The 19,423-nt window shown below is 36.5% G+C and overlaps 1 protein-coding gene across 8 annotated transcripts in view; it reads right to left on the bottom strand.

The window, feature by feature from the left end:
- The window catches only part of FAT1 (FAT atypical cadherin 1), a 111,979-nt gene that overhangs the window by 37,853 nt on the left and 54,703 nt on the right, over positions 1-19,423 (bottom strand). For 7 of the 8 annotated variants that reach the window (XM_013301023.3, XM_055795531.1, XM_055795533.1 and 4 more), the window contains exons 4-7: positions 16,610-16,671; positions 11,419-11,748; positions 10,678-10,888; positions 6,336-6,475 (exon numbers count right to left, since the gene is read on the bottom strand). In XM_013301023.3, the coding sequence (XP_013156477.2) occupies positions 6,336-6,475; positions 10,678-10,888; positions 11,419-11,748; positions 16,610-16,671 (743 nt within the window). Of the gene's footprint in view, positions 1-6,335; positions 6,476-8,454; positions 8,524-10,677; positions 10,889-11,418; positions 11,749-16,609; positions 16,672-19,423 lie in introns of all 8 variants that reach the window. The other variant, XM_055795535.1, reaches the window with a different exon arrangement.

Genomic DNA, 19,423 nt, shown 5'->3' with positions numbered 1-19,423 from the left:
TAGGAAATAAACTACTATTTTGGCACATTGATAAAATCTCTTGCAGGATATTGCTATGGAGACTATGGAGTTTGTTTTTGTCATGGATTAGAAACTGAAAGAAAAGAAACAAGGAGTTGGAATAAACATTGATTTTCAGTGGGGAGAAAAATTAATGGTAGGTGACCCAGGATACACATTAAGTCAAGTATTTAAATACATTCACTAACAAATTCAACTGAAAAATGAACAGCAATAATTGAAAGAACATGACCTTAAATATGTGATATTTTTTAGATTGTCATGATCAGAGAGGATGCAATTAAAGTCACACAAGCACAGTTGGTTTCCTTTAAAATTCTGTATAAGTAAAATACATTTTAATGCACCTTGGAAGAAGAAATATGGAAGGGTCCACTACAGTCACTTACATGGCATTTTAGTAAAAACACCTGCTCACTGAACATTGGTGATCAGGAAAATGAAAAATTAAACCAAATGAAGACAGCAAACAAATTAAAAAAAAAAAGGCGGAACCCCTCAACCCTCAATATGAACTAAACTATACAAATATGTTTTTATAAATAAAAGGAGAATAGACCACATACAATTACACCACCAGATTAATGGATACTATGCTTTAAAAATTAACATGTAAATTTTTTTATTCAATTCCCATCCCCAAGAGATTTTTAAATTGACTCAGAAAAACAGTAAGTAAAAAGATAAAGTGTCAAATTTGATGAATTTAAATCAAAATTGCTATTTAATTTCAGGTTTATCCCCCCCCCCCCCCCCCCCCCCCCCCCCCGGAAATACAGAAACTTAGATAAAATCAGAGATGAGAAAGAAAGCAATCCCAGAGCAATTGTGTTAGATGAATCTTTGGAGTGGATGGCCACCTGTGCTGAAGGTACTACAAAATGGATACAGAAAACCAGTTTTTCTAGAATGGAGCACCACAAAAAATGGTGCAAAGTACAAAGTTAAATTCCAGGAATGTAGTGACTCTGAAACCAACATTGGTAACTGCAAAACTAACCACATAGCCAATAAACCAGCTTAACCGAGATCTGATCTGTTGATCATACCCTCAGGACTTAGCATTAACTTCCTCTGGTATTAGCTCATGAAGTGGTTAAATTGACCTTACTGCTAAACACATAAGGAGACATCCTCCAAAAAGGTACTGTTGGGCTAAGCAGATAGTGCTATGCATTTTGAGGAACTATTAAATATGAATTATTAAGAAAAAATATTACTAAAGAATACATGTAAAGACTCAGTCACTATGAGTGGCTTGCTCAGGTATTCTATTAGTTGTCAAATGACTGACTCAGGCATGCAGTTTTTCTCCGCACCAGCACACACAACTACAAATATACAATTTGATCTATTAGTGAAATCATTTTAAATGTAAAGTTTATCCCAGACTCAAGTGAAAGGTGTTCTAAGTACATACTTTAGGATTCAGGATTCATTCCTTACTCACTGATGTTACTTTACACTCCTCCACAGATTTGGGCGGACAAGCGTAATGTGAATCAAATGGCACCCTTTTAGTAACTTGGCTAACTGCAGGTATGCCGTGCTGCTTTAGTAAGGGGAGCAGCAGTTATGGGGAAAAGAATTATTCCCTTCTATTAGACACTCACTGGTGGGACTGTAGATCCACTATAGTTTTGGGCCTTGCAGTCCAAACCAGACCTTTGACAAACTGAAATAAACCCAGTGAAGGGCCATTAAAATCAATGGGGAACTAAAAGGCACTTAGAACCTGACAAGGCCCTGAACAACTTCAACTTTGCAGTTTGCTCTACTTTGAGTAAGAGTTTTTACTAGATGAATGCCAGGGGCTCCTTCCAATCTAAACCACTAAATAAATGTACTAAGGAAACCCTACTTTCAAGACAGGAATTCTTACTGATGCTAAGTGACAGGTGCTAGATGTGCAATTTCCTTTAAAATGTAAGAGGACCAAATTTTCATGTGAACTGTTAAGGCCTTCAAATTAAATGAAAGGCACCTGAAGTAATAATGACGAGTACCATTTTAAAGGCATGCACAGAAAACTATGGGTTCACGTGCCTGAGAACAAAACACATGAAAAGCTTGTGTTATTCCAAAGTAACACATCCAATACAATAAAATCAGCTATTGCGCATTTCACAGTGACATTATAAGATTAATTTCAAATGAAATACACTAATATGTTCTTTATTTTGAGGGTGATGGTACACTGGAACAGGCTCCCCAGACAGGCTGTGGAGTCTCCTTCTCTGGAGACATTCAAAACCTGCCTGGACACGATTCTGTGCAAGCTGCTTTAGGTAAACCTGTGTTAGCAGGGGGCTGGACTAGATGATCTCCAGAGGTACCTTCCAACCCTGACCAGTCTGTGATTATCTCTTAAAGAAAGAAGCTGCATATTAAAGAGGCACACTATAGAAAAGTTTGACATTACTAGACCATAATGTGATCTCTGAAACAAAATGATGTGGAACTAAAGAAATGACTCATTTTGCAAGGCTATGCATGGGCTGTGTTGCACAACTGCCCTCTATTCACAGATATAACCTGGGTATACAGACAGAGAGTAAAGCAGCCCAGGATTATTTAAGGGAAGCACTGGAAATCTATTAACTATTTGACAGGCGAAACCTACATTTACATAGGAATGCATTGATTGCTAGTAAGTTACAGAGGAGATATGTGCCATTCACAAAACACACTCAGTGTGGAATGTTTAAACATGATGTTCCTTTGGATTGTTTTAATCTAATTTTTAATTTGCTGATTCTATGTGGAGTTTAAAATCTCCTCCTCTCTCCATTTATAATTACACTGATGTGTTTATAATAATTTCCATAAACAAGAAGTTATATTATCCAGAGACAATACAACTGCATACCAGTTCTAAAATGTCTCTGTGGAGCAGTGTGATGATCGCAAGGAAAAATGCACATTTAATCAATGAAGAATATTCTATCCTTCATTCCCAGAGCATAATACCCATATAAATTTTGCATAAATCAAGATTAAATATTCTGCACTAGCACAGTGATATGTAAAATGCTACAATTAGCTTTAAACCATCTTAAATAATACTTCCAGTGAAGAAAACCTGACAGACATAGCAACGACTGGAAGTGGCTATAGCTAGAAACAGGATTTTTTTTTCTTTCTTTTTGTTTTCCCTTCAAAAGCAACTCAATACTTCATATATTGCTACTTACAGCCTGTAAATAACCTTTTCTATTGCAGGCCAAAACATTATAAAACAAAAACATAAGTACATAGATTTTTTTTTTTTTTTATTATATTCCTTCTCAGTGTGACACTAGTCATCTCTAACACCATCTTTCAAACACCAGTACTGTAGGCCGGGAATTTGTTTGTCCTTGTTTTGCATCATGCATTTGGCATCTAGATGTATGCAAAATTCTAATAGCCTCCACGCCTACTACTGCTGTATTTTTCAAAAAAGCTATTTTAACTTTTTTTTCTTAACTGAAGTCCTGAAAGAATTAAATGATTTACAGATGTTAATAGCCTGAGGCCAGCAAATGCCTTCTAGTTTAAAGTCAGATTCAATATACTCATTTTACACAAAAAGATTTTCGTTTCTTGTCCCCCTCCCTGATGTCTTGAAAATGTCACTTCCTTTTTCAAATTAAATGTAACATTACTTAATATGCAGTTAATCAAGGTCTGGAAATACAGTAAACAATTTAACAATGTTTACAGTAATTAATTTGTAAGCTAAAAGCATGTATGGCATATTGTTGTTCCTAATGTATGCACTCAGTATTCAGCATTTCTTTTGCCTGTCACTCCATTTTAACTGTTTATAAGCTCTTAGAAGAGTCCAACAACACATCAACACTCAAACTTTCATCATTATTTCAGCAGTAATGGAATTGACACGCTAGCAGCCATAAATCACCCTCTGATCAACATTTTTAATTCCCCTGAAGTTTCATCTGAAATGCATCTTCTTAATGATAGTCCTGAATACTACCTTAACAGAGTAGTCCATTTGGGTGGGCCAGGGGTTACGGGGGAGGTAAGAGAATCAGTTCAAATCAGGAGTCTGTTCATGCACCAGCAGTTGCAGAGTCTGAATTAATCTCTACTCCTCCGTCTATACACTTCAGTAACATAAGACTCAGGCAGCAACAGTGTAACGTGCTTATCCCAGAAGCAGGAGAAAAAGACAATGCAAAGGAAAGCTCTGTGCTTGTTTGTAAAAGAAACCACAAACTCTGCTCTTGCCAACTCTAGCAGAGAGAGGAAAGGAAAGACATGAAAGAAAATCATACAAAAAACAGTCACAGAGATAATAAATTTGAGACTACTACTCCAATTCTTCTGCAGAGGACTGCTATGGTTAATGTTTATAATGCGCACTCTGCTTTACAAAATGCTAAAACAACAAATTCATTTAAAGAAATTGGACAAAAGGTACACTATACACTTCCAAGAACAACTAAATGAATCACATAACCCAGAGGAAGAGAAGGGGTGTGGGTGAAAGTATTTTTGTGACCTTACAATTCTTGGCTGTTCCGGAAGGCAAAGCAGGTTATGGTTCAACTGTGACAGCTCAGGATGCCTGCAATAAATTCAGCTACATAAGCAGCTGCACTGGATAGAGTATCTGCAGTCATCAAGAGCCCATATTCAGCCTTTCCTAGTCACCAGGCTACCCATGACACTCCACATGGTGGCATTTTTGACTGCATTCTTGGAAGGAGGGGAAGTGTGAGTGGAAAGCTTCTTGGTGTCTTTCTGACTTCCCTGGTGAAAGGAATTCTCTTCAAGTTGGATTTAGGTTTTTAGGTTTCTTTTTTTTTTTTTTTTCCCCTTCAAACTAATTCATGTCTTCTATCCAGAATTCTGTAATTAGCATAAATTAATCTGCTCTATATTTTTACTACAACTAGACAATAGATTTACAGCAGGATTCTCCAAAGCTTTTATGGTGGTTATCAGCACCAGAAGAAATGGCACCATGGCTGTGATAGTAGCAAGTTCTGCCTGGAAGATAGGTTGTCAAGGTTTGGAGATTCATGGTCTAGAATATCACTCACAGTTGTCATCACTGAAGGAAAAGGCAGCTCTCAAAGGAAACTGCTAATCTTCTACTATAAAATTTAGTCTATTTGACCTATCAAGACTCCAGACATCAATAGACTCCGGTTTAAATCCTAAACATTGACAAGAAACACCTTTCTCTCTGGTTGAAAGAAGGAAGACAACATATAAGAAGGAAGACAACATATTAGAAAAGACAGCAGAAAAGCATACATATTGCACAGAAGTTAAACAACAAGAAATGGTGTTTGGAAGACATATTTCCACGTACAGAAAAGACAGCAGCAACCCACTTATTGCTCTTCTGAGTTTCTGAGGGGCAGATTAACGATAGTGGTAGGTAACAGAGACACAGCACTGTCCTTATCCAAGAGTCTTTCATCAGTAAATAAATCCTTTCCTTTCTATTTGGAAGTGGAGCTCCTTGAGGCTTGTGGCTCTATTCATAGCAGCCTCAGCTAAACCTTACTTCCAAATATATTCAGATTCTGGGCTAGGTAAAGAAACTACATGGGAAAAACAGGAGTTTACTATATTAACTTTACTATGAGTTATTTCCAGCAATGCCAGAAAAGGCTGTGCTGTCAAGTAAACTTATTAGTCCAACTGCAATGAATTGCTACCACCATGGAGCCTTAGTAGAGAGGTAATCTGAAAAAAAATTGTTTGTCTGAGACTGCTGCTTTTTGGAGAGTGTTTGGCAATCTCTACGTCCACTGAAGCTAAAAATACTCAGGAAGACACACAGAGATGTTAGCAGATCTATTTCTTAAAATGGTACTTGGACACTGTACAATTTGTCATCCACAGATCTTGGATGGACACCCTCCCCCCTGCCCCCAAACAACATTACAACGATCATCTTATAAATTTCAAATGAAGTAATCATATCTGGTGATTTGGGGGGAGCTGGATAGAGAGGTAATTCAGATAAGTATTAATCCTTTTCTTGCGAGTAATCATGCACAAAGGGTTTAGTTTCTGTTTTCATTTACTCAGCTAATGTAGAAACATGACATAACTTTAAAGCTGCTGATTCAGACTACAGCACACTAACACCAACCTTCCACCAGTATCACTGAACAACATGGCTCTACAAATACCAGAATCCACTTACCCGTTAGACAGAGTCCCTAATTTATATAAACCATATTCATTGTCCAGGATGAAAAAAATGGTAAGGAGAAAATGCAACACCCTCCCCACCCCGCAGTTACAAATTCCTTCTACTGTAAGCACTTCATTGGAAAGACCATTACCTGAGTGCTGATAGATCTGGTTCCATCTGTTGCCTCTACTGTCAAGTTGTAATTTGATTTCTGTTCTGCGTCAAGAGGTCTAGCGACAATGATAGTTCCAGTGCCCTTGTCCACATCAAATCGACTGTCATAGTTGCCACCTTGTTCAGGAAATTGGGAGAGGAAGACTATCATAAAACACAGCACTGTTTCAATGTTTTCATGTATGATCATGTTCTGTCTTCAGATGCTTAATGAAGGTGAAACTATATACACATATACTTATATATACACACTTCTTTTAAACCCTTTGGCTTTCTTCTGGTAATGTGATATGCTGCTACTTACAGATATTTAAAACTGATTAGTTTTAGACAAAGCTGATTTGTCTGGCTCATGGATAGTTAGCAGGTAGATTCTTAGCAAGATTCTCTAGTTTGTTTTTAACCAAAATTTAAAGATTCTAAATAGTAGGAGACAGAATTATGAGGTTCAATGTGATAGTTTATTTTGTGCAGATCTTCAGCTTATTAGTGAAAAACATACCTTGTATCAAAATAAATGAAAATTCCATATCAGACATATAAGTCAGATTTGTGTCTTTTGGCTCAGAGTACAAATTACTATACTGGTATATGACTGTATATAAGGCTGAAAAAGCTACAGCACCTCCAAAGGATGCTCATCTCAGTGCTGAGCATCTAAAGAACTCACTAACTCCTGCTGAAATAAGCAGGGCTCAGATGGGTGCTAAATGTTTAAATGCCGGATGTTTAAATATGGCTAAGCTCCTTTTCTGAAGCAAATTATCTTAACTTCCCTTGTGAAACTTTCCAATTACCCTTTGAACTAGTTAAATAATCATGTAGATCAATAATTACACTTGATCAATTAAACATTTAAATGTTTGGCATAAATGTTTGTCATCATCATGCCACCCTGTGCTGACTGTCATGAAAATACAGTGTCCATTAAGTCCAAATATTGTTAGCAATGACAAATACTGCCATTTATTTACAGTTGCTTTAGACGTCTCAACAAACTGCTTAAAATGCAGGAATCAATTTTTATTTTGGTCAAGTCAATCCTAGATATGGCAAACCAATTTCTTCTAATTATGTGTATAAGCTTTTCTAATTATATTTTACAAGGATAGTGTTCAGATATCATCTGAGTGCCTTTTTTTTTTTTTTTAAAAAAAGAGTTTTTACATGCTATGTTTTATAATCACTAAATGCCTTTCATGAAAACCCAATGCTAGAAGCAAAAGGGTGAAGTCCCAAAGGTTGCAAATTTATACTTAATCCAGAAAGAACAGTAAATACTGAAATGGGCCCCCATTCACATGTAAAAGGGATGTCACCTTTAGAAGGTTTCATAGCGTGACAGACATATCAGTTTAGGAAAGATGGGCTGGATTCTGCTTCACTAGATTTAAGATATTTGATAATGACAAAGATAATGTAATTTTTCTAGTTTCACTAAAAGCCAACTCCTCTTACTGGTCCAGCAGCAGTTTCTGAATCACACAAATGAATACAAACCGGACAGCATGAAAGGCAGCAGCTTTTTCTTTTATAAACAGGTGGACATGAGATTTTTTTAATGGGCTTTGCACAATATGTCAGCTTCAGAAAGTGAATCTCTAGCTTTTATTTTATAGCTGGCATGTGATACCATTTTTTCAGATGGCTCAGATGATGTCTAAATGACATCATATCCATATTCAGGGAAAAAGCAGGGTGAATGGCTAAGAATCTTCTCATTCAGTTTCCCTGATACAAGCATAAGGTCTCTAACAAAATTTTTTCTTTCTTATCAAGGAAATCACAAAGGCCTTGCCTAATTTTTGTATTAATGGTGATATCTGGTAATTCACTGAAGCAGAACTCAACCCAAACTTCTGCATCTGGTACGCTGAAAGTGTAATAGCAACAGTTTTGGCCAAAGCCAAAACTGGATGCTCTGAATCGATGCTGTATAAATGTAATGATGACAAAACAAAACAAAAACAAACCTGTCACAAATGCAACCGTGAGCACTTTGATTTCCGAAGTTAATAAAATAAATATTTTATAAATGTACGCTTTCATTTCAGATCTCATAATCTGGTAATAAATTATGTGATCTCAGCAGATACCTTCTGCTGTACAGTTCAGGTCACAAGCCATCTGAAAGATGTAAAATACTTCACTAGCAAGCTTGTCTCCTGGCTCAGCCAAAAAGAAAGAAAGCATGGAAAGCAAGCACAGAACACAAAGGAAAGCTGTCAATCAAATTAATTCATGCTATTAGAAACAGTAAAAGAGGGCAGTAAAGTGACCACCTGTAGGAGTAGCTGATAACTACACAACATGATCACATATCAAACTTTCCCAAACACTTTTACTAAGAAAATAGTCAAAATACAATTGTTTATTTTACAGTTCATGGACAAGTTCTCCTCCTTCCCTTGGAGTTTCCTGTATATCTTTCTAAAAATAGCAGGAAAATATTGTCTATTTTGCACTAAGCACACAATAGAAGTTCTGTAAATGTCCAGACTGTGCTGCACACTTAGAAAGAGCAAATCAAAATACTATCATCAGAATACTATTCAGCTGTACACACTGTTTAGAGTGTACAGTGGTTCAGGCAAACTAAAAAGTATAGAAAAGTACATCCCCGATTTAATTAACAAATTTTGCTAATAGAAGACCCCAGGAAATGCCATTGCTGTACTCCGTGGAAACTCTCAAGACCTCTGAGGCCTCTTTTATCTACTCTTCCGTCTCCATGAACCACTCACCTTTTTCTGGCAATACCTCTTTCTTAACCTTTCTTTTAATGGACTCTTTTTGGTCTACAGATGTTTGTTTGCTGTTGACTGAATAACCTTGTCTGAAATGCATCACGCAGAACCTTCTCCTCTCTCCTGCTCATGTAAATTATTTTTATATTTTCTGCTTTTCTGATCTCATGTCTATAAGTGTGTATGTTTGGGAGAACAGCAAAAGAGCAGCCTCAGTTCCAAAATACCTCTGATGCAGAGAGCTTTGCCCCTATGATAATGCAAGAAGGTCTCTTGAACTCTTTACTCCCTCTACACAGTTGTATAGATCTCTAACCCCCTGGTTTGTCTAAATGTAAACACTTTTTATTCAACTATGATGTATTTGGACAGGAACTAGATATATTTTTTTCCAGACTAGAAAGAGCCATTAGAAAGAACCATTTAAAAACCTGTATGTAAATATCTAATACATTAGCAATGATATAATCACAAGTTGTTCATGCATGAAGCATGCGTTTAGGGAAAAGTTGTCTCTGTTCTCATGTGCTTGGAAGTTTTCTGAGAACACCCTCAAGTATTTGACATATATTCCTGCTACATGTATCAGTTTTTACAAACTTTATTTTTAACTGTTGCTGTTCTCAGCATCCCCTAAGAAACACCTAAGAGCAAACCTGACCTTTAAAATAACTAAATTTTTAAGAAATAGTTCAAAAAATGCTCTCTCCAGCAACTTAACACCATAATCTTAGCTAAAATTTTCAGCAGTAACCAAGGTGAAAAAGATCCTTCTTTCTCTTGCAAATGTGGTGGAAAAATCCTGATCTCATAGGGCTATCTTAAGACCAGAAACAGTTCACTACAAGATACCTCTCCTGAAACAAGGCTGTGCTATTCTCCTTGATTCTAAAGCATGTAACACACGACAAAACTTGTTTTCGGTATCAGCTATATAATGAACACACTGTGTATTCCTGGTGCTCATAGGTCTATTAAGTCTAAAATTAAGAAGTACTACTCATTTTGTCACCACAGCATCAATGTATATTCATATTACTAATTAAAATTCCCTTTTCAATGGTAAAGGCTAAGGTGTGACATAGTAAGAATATGTACAGGAAGAAGTTTGCTGGGGTTAGGAACACTGCAAGCTTTCCTTTTAGTACTGATTTAAGGGACAGCAAATTGAGAAGCAGCTCAGAGGCCAAAAAATCAGCGTGAACAATATAATCTCTCTTTGGGTATACTATCCTGATTTGTAGAAAACTGCCATTTTATCTCTTTCCCTATTCTACAGACTATGTTTTAATTCCATTGAAACAATATTCGTAAGTCATTACCAAAACTGTCGCAAAGCAGATGTTTTGCAAGGTGATTTTCATCTTTGATATATTGTGGCACTGATAAAAATTTCAGTCATTTTGATTTATAAAGAAACTGAGGGAAAAAAGTATGCATCTACAGCTAAAGAATGCCAAAATCTTGCATTATTTAGATAAGCAATTAAGAAACCCAGCTGCAATGAGCCCTCCAGTATCTCAGACTCCATTCATTTGTTTCTAATAATAAAAGCCCTTAAGTCATCCTTACCCGTTATGTCAAACCAAAGTGGTGTTCCAAGAGGTTCAACAGCTATTACACCAATCATGTGAGCAACTGGGTCACTTTCCATCACCGTAAAAGAAAAAAATGCTTCCTCAAAATAAATGGGCTCTGTGGGTGGGACAGGCTTTGGAATCCATTCTATGTGAAGCCGTGTTGTTGATGATTTTTGTGGACGACCATTATCTACAGCTTTAATCTGTGAAACAGACACATCTTTTAGGTTACAGGATCACATAAATCATTATGTCACATAAATGGAAAAGTAATAATAAGCTCCAAGCACATTTGCTTGCGTGAGATATATCCAGAAAGGTTAAGTGTCTCTCAAAGTGCCACTTGCCCTTCATTATCTGGGCAGCAATGGAGAAAAAGTATGCAGCACCTGACAGAAGCACAAAGTGTTAACATAAATTCACTTTTATTTTGCTTTCTTCTTGAAAGAGAGTCAAACTGATTGTTTATGTTCCTTCATCATGTTCATTATCTGTCAAGTTCTGGAAAAGAACAACAGCTTCTTGATTCACTTTCCCAATACAAACATCTGAAATCATCCTTCAGAAACAAAACAAACAAACCACAAGCACACAGAAAAATACTTGGGATTTGCTGAAGCTTTCTTCCTTCAGATACTGCAGTCACTCATCTGCCAGCTACTGAGTAAGAAGTGATGAGAACACAGATAAAAGAACACTTCACATATTTATGATATACAAGATTTTGACTCACTGAAAGGATATCATAGTCCCTTGCCGCAGAAAATTTCTTTGATGAAACCACTCCAGTTTTCGGTTCAATGAAGAATTTGCCATGTTCATCACCCTCTTCAATGCTGTAAGAGATCTCTGCATTGGGGCCTTCATCCTTATCTGTAGCGATAACTCGATAGATCGGCTCTCTCCTGGCAGTTCTTTCTCGTTCTGGCTTACCACGCTCTGGAAGTTGGATTTTATAGAACTTTTGCAAGAACTGAGGCTTATTGTCATTCTCATCTAAGACCTTCACAATCACCCGTGCAACTGTTGATTTTGCAGGAATACCGTTGTCTGTTACTGTTACCTGTTTTTATCAAAAAATTATATGGTTAGCACCTAATTCAAACATGGTCCTTCCAACAATGCTCTTTTGAAATCAGATTTTCCTACAGCTGCCTACAACTGTACAGTGATTCTCTAACTTCAGTTACTTAAAGACCATTGTTTAAAGCTATTTGGTGAACATTTACAAAAGGCACTACCAAAAGTCTATTCAGCTACTATCGTAGTATTTTGATGCTTGATTTATGGCATGTAGGAGTTGACAGATATACATAAAATATATTTCACTATTTTGCAGCATTGTGACTGAAATAGTAACTTAAGTACAGGAACAGCACACAAGTATAGTATCTCTGGTAACAGTTTCACTGTAATAATACCTTAATTCAGCCTAGTGTTTCCTTGCAGCTTTTCAATTTAACAATTTGATTTCAAACCTCAAAAGATGCAATTCATAAGAATTTAAGTTTCATCATTTGACAGGCCTATGCACTAAAAATCCCCTATATTTCAAGACAAAATCACTATATTGTTTGAAAGACACTGAAAAAATTGCTTTTTAAGACAACACAGAACAATCTATTTCCATGAACTAAATGAAATGGGAAATGAACCAAGTCTACTCTTCCAGCAATAGTCAAAATTTCTCCTAAAAAGCCAAGACATTAGTATGAAATCTTCTATAAAATTAATTATATGACTGATCTGATGTTATTGGCATGGATAGTGAATAAAAATATAGTAAGAGTTATGTTTATTTGAAGTCAGAAAATAGGAAAAAATTCTTATCTACTGGAAAAGGATCGAACAGATGGAAAACCAGTTCATTTACAGGAATCATACCTTATTACCTTGACTTTTACCTAATTAATCCCTTATTGGTTAATAAGGGGTTAAATATGAGCCTATATAAACTACTTTAGCGTCTATTTCAAAGAAAAAGATAGGGGGCTTATTGTTCCTGCTTCCTGCAAGACCTTGGTTAGGAGAAGAGTTCCAGAATCAGGCCCATCATTTTCTGGCTGTATCCTGCCACCCACATACAAGCTAATGGGCTGAGACAGACCTCAGATATTTTCAAAAGAGTGTTTAGTTTCTATTACACAAAGCATTTAAAAAAAAAAACCACCAAAACAACAAAACAAATTCTTCACTGATAACAGTATTACCTGACCTCTAGAAGTTTAGCTAAATCTCAGTTTCCGAAGGGGATCTTTTAAAAAACAAATCGGCATTAAAGACAGGGAATAATGATGGGTAAAGACATCTTTTTTTTTTTTTTTTTTTTTTTTTTTTTTTCAATCTTTCATGTTCTTTTCCTTACTTTCTCTTTGCTGTTGGGCTGTTTTTTGTTATAGCTGTAAAATTTTAATCCTTGTGTGTCTCAATTTAAAAACAATTTTATGACCCAGTGTAGCACTTTATCAGCTTTTCTATGGTCTCCCCTTAATTTTCTTTTACTCACTCCCCCCCAACTTAATTTACCTTCCTTATTATTACATAGAAACACACAGGGATGTCTGAGTGTCACCTACGCCAGCTCTCCTGTAATTAGAGGAACTGATAAACTGCGGTATGTTAATCTAATTCTATGTGATACTTCTCAAAGCTATAGAGGAATGCATAATATGATTTAAAAAAATCAAACACCCAATGTTTCTAACAAATTATGCAGGAAATGTGTTACTGCAGTTTCATTTTGGTTTTGAGTTTTAAAGAAAGAAACAAGTCTTTGCTGGGAGGCAACTGTACAGAACTCAGTCACTACAGTAGCACTGGGAAAAAACAAGGAAGATATATGGTTGGACTCAATGATTTTAAAGGTCTTTTCCATCCTAAATGATTCTGTGATTCTAAGATCAGTGCTGTGGAGGGTGTTAAACAAAAAAATACCCCTTAACCCAAACAAAAAACCCTACACGCCACTGATAAAGAGTATTCCAGTTCCAACAATCCCACCACAATTTGGGGAGAACAAGTGTTTTTCTTCATGAATGTGGGTGGTGAATTCCTTCACTGATTCTTAGGATGCCTTGGGAAATCTGACTCGAAAAAGGTAAGGATTTAAGGATAATATGGCTACAAAATAAAGAAACGAATACCAATGGAAGACTTGACTGAATCCCTGATGAAAAAATGGTTTTACACTGACATGAATGAGGACATGATCAGATACTCTATTTTTGCCCTTTCACATCTATTTTAGGGGAAAAAAACCCCAAACTTAAATACATTTTCAATGTGGTATAACTTGCAAGCATAAACCAAGAAATATCACAATGAAACACATGAACTGCAACATGAAATGCAAATTGCATGCTCATCTCTAACAGATGGTAGGATTTCCACATACATGAATATCTGTTCCCTTCAGTACTTGTAATAGAACACCACCACATATCTTTCAGTTCAAAGAAAACCAAAAAAACCCCCAAGAATCAAAACACATCCCAAAAGAGGAAAGAGGAAATTCCAAATGGTACAGAATAATTTGTCTGTTAATATAAAATTAGCAGTGCCCTGAGCAAGCAGATAAAAAAATGGCAAACTGGAGGAAAATCTAGTTTTGTTTGAATCCAGCATCAGTTTTGAAGGCATTACTGACATAACAAGCAGATATGAGAGAATAACATGAAGCTAACTTAAAATAACTGCATAAAAAAAGTACCAATTGCCATTCAGAAAATAGTTACAAGTTGGGAGTAAAAGAATGGAACATATTAATTACTACTATGCAAGCATGAGTGCAATCAAGGATCAAATTTAATAGCAAACAAGGAATAAACCCACCAACCCATCTGGTCAAGATTTCAATGCTCAATTAATTAACCAGATGCTCAGCATTTGGCTCATAACATTTATGCACCATTCTGTGCATTTCTGGGTTTCTTTCCAAACTATTTTCAAAGTTGTAAACATAAAGCCAACAAATGGGAAAACTGCTACTTTGGGACATGTTGTCTATCAGTATCACACTGAAGAGTTCTTCCATTGGACACTTCACAGACTTTTATTTAAAACGTTAACAACCAGCTGAGATTCAAAGCGAAGGAAGAATGAAGAAATATAAACAAGACCAGCAAGCAATAACCAATATTCCAAATTAAAGAACGATCAGCTTCATCTGCTATCTGTATAGAGAATGCTGAAATCAAGAGGATTTATGTACCATTGTGTGAACTGTAACCTTAAAAAAAACACTGTCAGAGTTCTGCACATGTTATCTGTTATAACTTAAGGTTAAATTAGCAGGCATGACTGCTAGCAGACAACTGCCCACAACATTACACTGCTAGTGTAAACTCTGGCGTAATTTTTGGCCCAGAGCCTGTAGCACACTGCCACACCATTGCCTAGCTGCAGCCTGAGAATTCGCACAATTTCAAGCACCATTCTCAACAGCCGATTTGGATACAGCCACCTTGTTCCAGGGATATGGTATAAGCAATCAAAACCATACTGTGCCAGGTGGCTTCAAGGTCAGAGAATAACCCACAGCTCATTTTATTTACTGTGTAAATCTAATACAAAAGCCAGCACAATATGCATGGAGTAAAAGTCATGAGATATGGATTTTATAACCAATATACATAGCAGTGGTCAAAAAATAAGATATAACTGACATGAAGTGCTTTGGGAAACTGACACAAGCAAATTTAAGGTGGTAATTTCAAAAGAGAATAATATAATGACTTTATAATTTGCAGGAATAACATGTCTAGCACTAAATCAGATTTACCACTTAACTTTTCTACTACTACTAGAAACACACTAAAGAGGAAACTCCACTGTACTGCTACTTAGGTGCAAAGTTCTTTGCAAAGCTGACACAGAAATGAAAATAATGATTCAAATATGGTCCAACAGCTGCATTAATCCAGCTTGCAATGCACCAAAGGGATAGAAAAGGGCCAGGAAGACTGCATATACACCGGAGCTCTGCAAAAGGACAGCTTGTACTATCAGGGAATACGTTCCCCTCCAAGTCTATGCAGTCCTTGCATTCCTATCAGAAAACTTTTTTACAGATTTCACAAGTTCTTAGTCCAGACTTGCTTCTCTAGTTTTAACATTAGTTTTGCTGGTTCACATTACAGTCTTTTATCTATCATCCCGGAGGAGAGGCACATTTAAGGTTCCAGACAAATCTAAGTATATATCACTGTGAGCATTAAGTTTTCATAGCAGGTGAAGTACAATGCTGTCACACTGCATGACAACATGGTGAAACTGGAAGACACACAGTGGTCTATGTGTTTTAATTTCAAGTTGTTTGCCAACGAGAATAGCCATCACATAAATTCCAGGCAATCAATTAAATGAAGCTAAATAAAAGAATTACGTCATTTGTTTCATGCTCTTGGACTCTGACTCTATAATGCCTATTTTGCAACTCATCTACTTATGTGATTGATAAATATGTTACCCAGAAAAAATGTCAGCTCACAATCTGTCTGTATTCTCAATGTTAATAAAAGATTCTGCACTTGTTTTTCAGAGGTCTATTCAGCAAAAGGCAGACTGGAATAGCTATTCCAATAATTACACAGGAAAATCATAAAAAAAAGGAATCGCACTCCTTTTAACAGTCATGCCCTTATACTGTTTGAAAGAAAATCTTGGTTTACAGATATAAAAACAAACAAAAAGATTGCCTTCAATCTGTATCTTAACTCTTTTCTTATGGAAAATTTCCAACACACTGTTTTTATAAGATAGGTAACTTTCTGCATTGTAATATATTGAACATAGAAGTAAACTACTTCTGAAATCCAGTTCTCCAAATTCTTTATATAGTAATCAAGCACTGTAAACTTAACTCTCTGTAAAAGAACAATAAACTTACAGTCACTGTTTTTCAGAGAACTAAAGAAATTACTTACCTCCAGTATGTGCTCTCCCTGCTGCTCTCGATCTAGTTTTCTAGATGTGGTTGTAATTAGACCTGTAAATAATAAAATAATAATTAATCAGATCCTTCAAGAAAATAATCTGAATGAAGGTTAGGTTAAACCCATAGTTACTGATACAGCCAATCTCAATTTCTTCTTAGGTGGTCTCTTCTCTTTTTGCAGAATTTATGCTTTTATTAAGGGAAGGGGTGAGGGGTTTCCAATCCTTAAGGGCCATGAAAATATTCTTTGCAATCTGAAAGCTAAGCTGTTGTAGTTCTTATAACAGACATGGTTCAATTTTCCCACACATCTGTTCATGTCATGTTTCTGACAGGAGTAACATATGTAATTCACTCACATGAAGTCTTTTTTTTCAGAGGGTGCTTGTATGCCTTATTCAAAGGGTGCTTACACACATTATTTGGATAATTATCAGTTTCTTCAGGAGAAACATCTATTTGTATTTTTAACAACAACAGAAAAAGGATGACCTGAAGAGATGCATTAATGGTGGAAACCAGAGCAATTTGTGTGTGTTGGCTTGATTTGGCAACAACAAGGAGTCAAACAGTTACTGTTGGTAATAGCAGAGAATAAGCGCAAGTTTTTGATTCATGACTGTGTTGCAAGAGTTCAATACTCTTTTGATGCAAGACTAGGAAGGCATGATGAGTTTTGCTTTAAACGAAGAAAGTCAAAGAGTAAGAGGTGACAAAACCCCCAGTGAAATGTAAATATGAAAGGATTTTATTTGAATTAATTCTCTCTAACAGCAGGTTCAAAATTTTAACTACTGAGTTTCATGAAAAGTAAACTCAGTCGATTCTCAATTACAGTTGAACGTCTTGCTGTGATGGGGTTAACTGGGCCATGGATGCAGGCACAGGAGATAACTACTTCTTTGCTGCACAAAAGCTGTTAACTTGTTTGCATGAACAAGTTGGCCCCACAAACACCATCACTGTGTTCACAAGGCACTGAGCCTGTGCTAGTAAATCCTGCTACAACAAACTTGGCTTTTCATGGAGCAAACACCAAGATCTGGATTTGCCCAGCTTAACCCACTACTGGCCAAAGCATCCCATATTCTCTGCAGCAAGAGTCCAGTATATGCTATATACAGAAGACACTACAATGTCACAAGACCTTTCCACTAACTGTCCCAGCTTGTCACAGTGACAGAAAAGCACTAACATCTTGATCTTTAATTGTGAAACTGAAAAATGGGAAGCAATTACCCAATTATGGACAAAATAGAGAGCAAAACACAGGCCACACTCTTATTGTTCCTTTTCCTAACTGTAGTGTAAGCTTTTTATTAATAAGACCTCGTATAAGCAAAATTAAAATCCATGTATAAAGTTTCCAAGGTTGATCTGCTACAACAAAAACCCTTCAGTTTTGTCTCACAGTTGATAGAAATAGAACAAGTAAGATGAGCAATAAAGACTTCAATTTCACTTAAAAAAGAAAGGTCAATAGAGAAGTGTAGTGTATGTCACCAGTGCACAGCTACTCAATGCTTCTGTGAAAATACAGTTGTAGTCTACATATACCTACAAAATAGAGAGCCTGTACTAAATATTATGAACAAAACCAGTATAAGGCAATATTACAGCTGTCATGCTCAAAAAACTGTTCTTCAAAAGATAGATAGTGCAAATAATGGCTGTTTCAACTACAGGCAAAACTGCACTTGTTTTTCCAGCAATTTGGTTTGTCATTGCACCAATATATTACATAACTAGTATTCTAGACATAAAGGTCTAAAAACTTTTTTTTTTATCTTTTTATGCTTTTACAACACATAGAATATATGTATGTTATTGTTAAAGTACTTTTTTTGGCATTATGAAGTAATTGCCCTTAATTACAAAGAAAATGGAAATAAAAATTAAAAGAAAAAAAAAAGACAAGGAAAAAGCAGTTACTTTAGTACTGTGAATTTGGGGATTGGCAGGGAGAAAGGATGTGACAACTTTATTAACCTCCTTGAGGGTAATATCTTCCAATAGAGATTACAGAGCTGTGAACAATGACAACTGAAAATATTTATTGTCACAGTCTAAACAAAGCTTTCTCCTAATTGCCTGGCCGATCAAGCCAGACCTTCACTTTTCACAGGCTCTGTGGGGAAACTGGAAGTGAACAAATGGCAGAACCAATGCCTCATCTACTTCCCTTCTGCAAAGGGACATTAGGTGACTTCAAAGAAACACGTGCCCTCCTAAATACCTCTCTTTCTATGAGCACCTCTGGAGAAAGCCAGCACAAGCCCTCCCATGAAGCATTAATTCCCTGAGACTGACCACAGCTGCAAGGGAAAAGGGTAAATTTCAGCACAGCTGCTAAAGGAGTTGGCTGTTGAATAGCTGGGTTGAGGATGGGGAAGATCTCAAAAAGCACAGGAAGAATAATTCCAGCAGAAAAATCTCATTATGTTTGCATGTCTTTGAATATTCAATATTCAGTCTATACAAGGGCACGTAGTGGTAGGACAAGGAGTAATGGTTTTAAGCTGAAAGAGGTTTGATTTAGATTAGATACTGGGAAGAAATTCTTTCCTGTGAGGGTGGTGAGGCACAGGAACAGGTTGCCCAGAGCAGCTGTGGATGCCCCATCCCTGGCAGTGTTCCAGGCCAGGCTGGATGGGGCTTTGAGCAACCTGGTCTAGTGGAAGGTGTCCCTGCCCATGGCAGGGGGGTTGGAACTAGGTGATCTTTAAGGCTCCTTCCAACCTAAAGCATTCCATAACTTTATCATTCCATCTCTCACAGCTGCAGCAAGTACAGAATTGTTAAC

The sequence above is a fragment of the Falco peregrinus genome, chromosome 2, assembly GCF_023634155.1.
Source record: "Falco peregrinus isolate bFalPer1 chromosome 2, bFalPer1.pri, whole genome shotgun sequence".
Lineage (NCBI taxonomy): Eukaryota > Metazoa > Chordata > Aves > Falconiformes > Falconidae > Falco > Falco peregrinus.
This window is presented reverse-complemented; position numbering and strand designations above follow the sequence as displayed.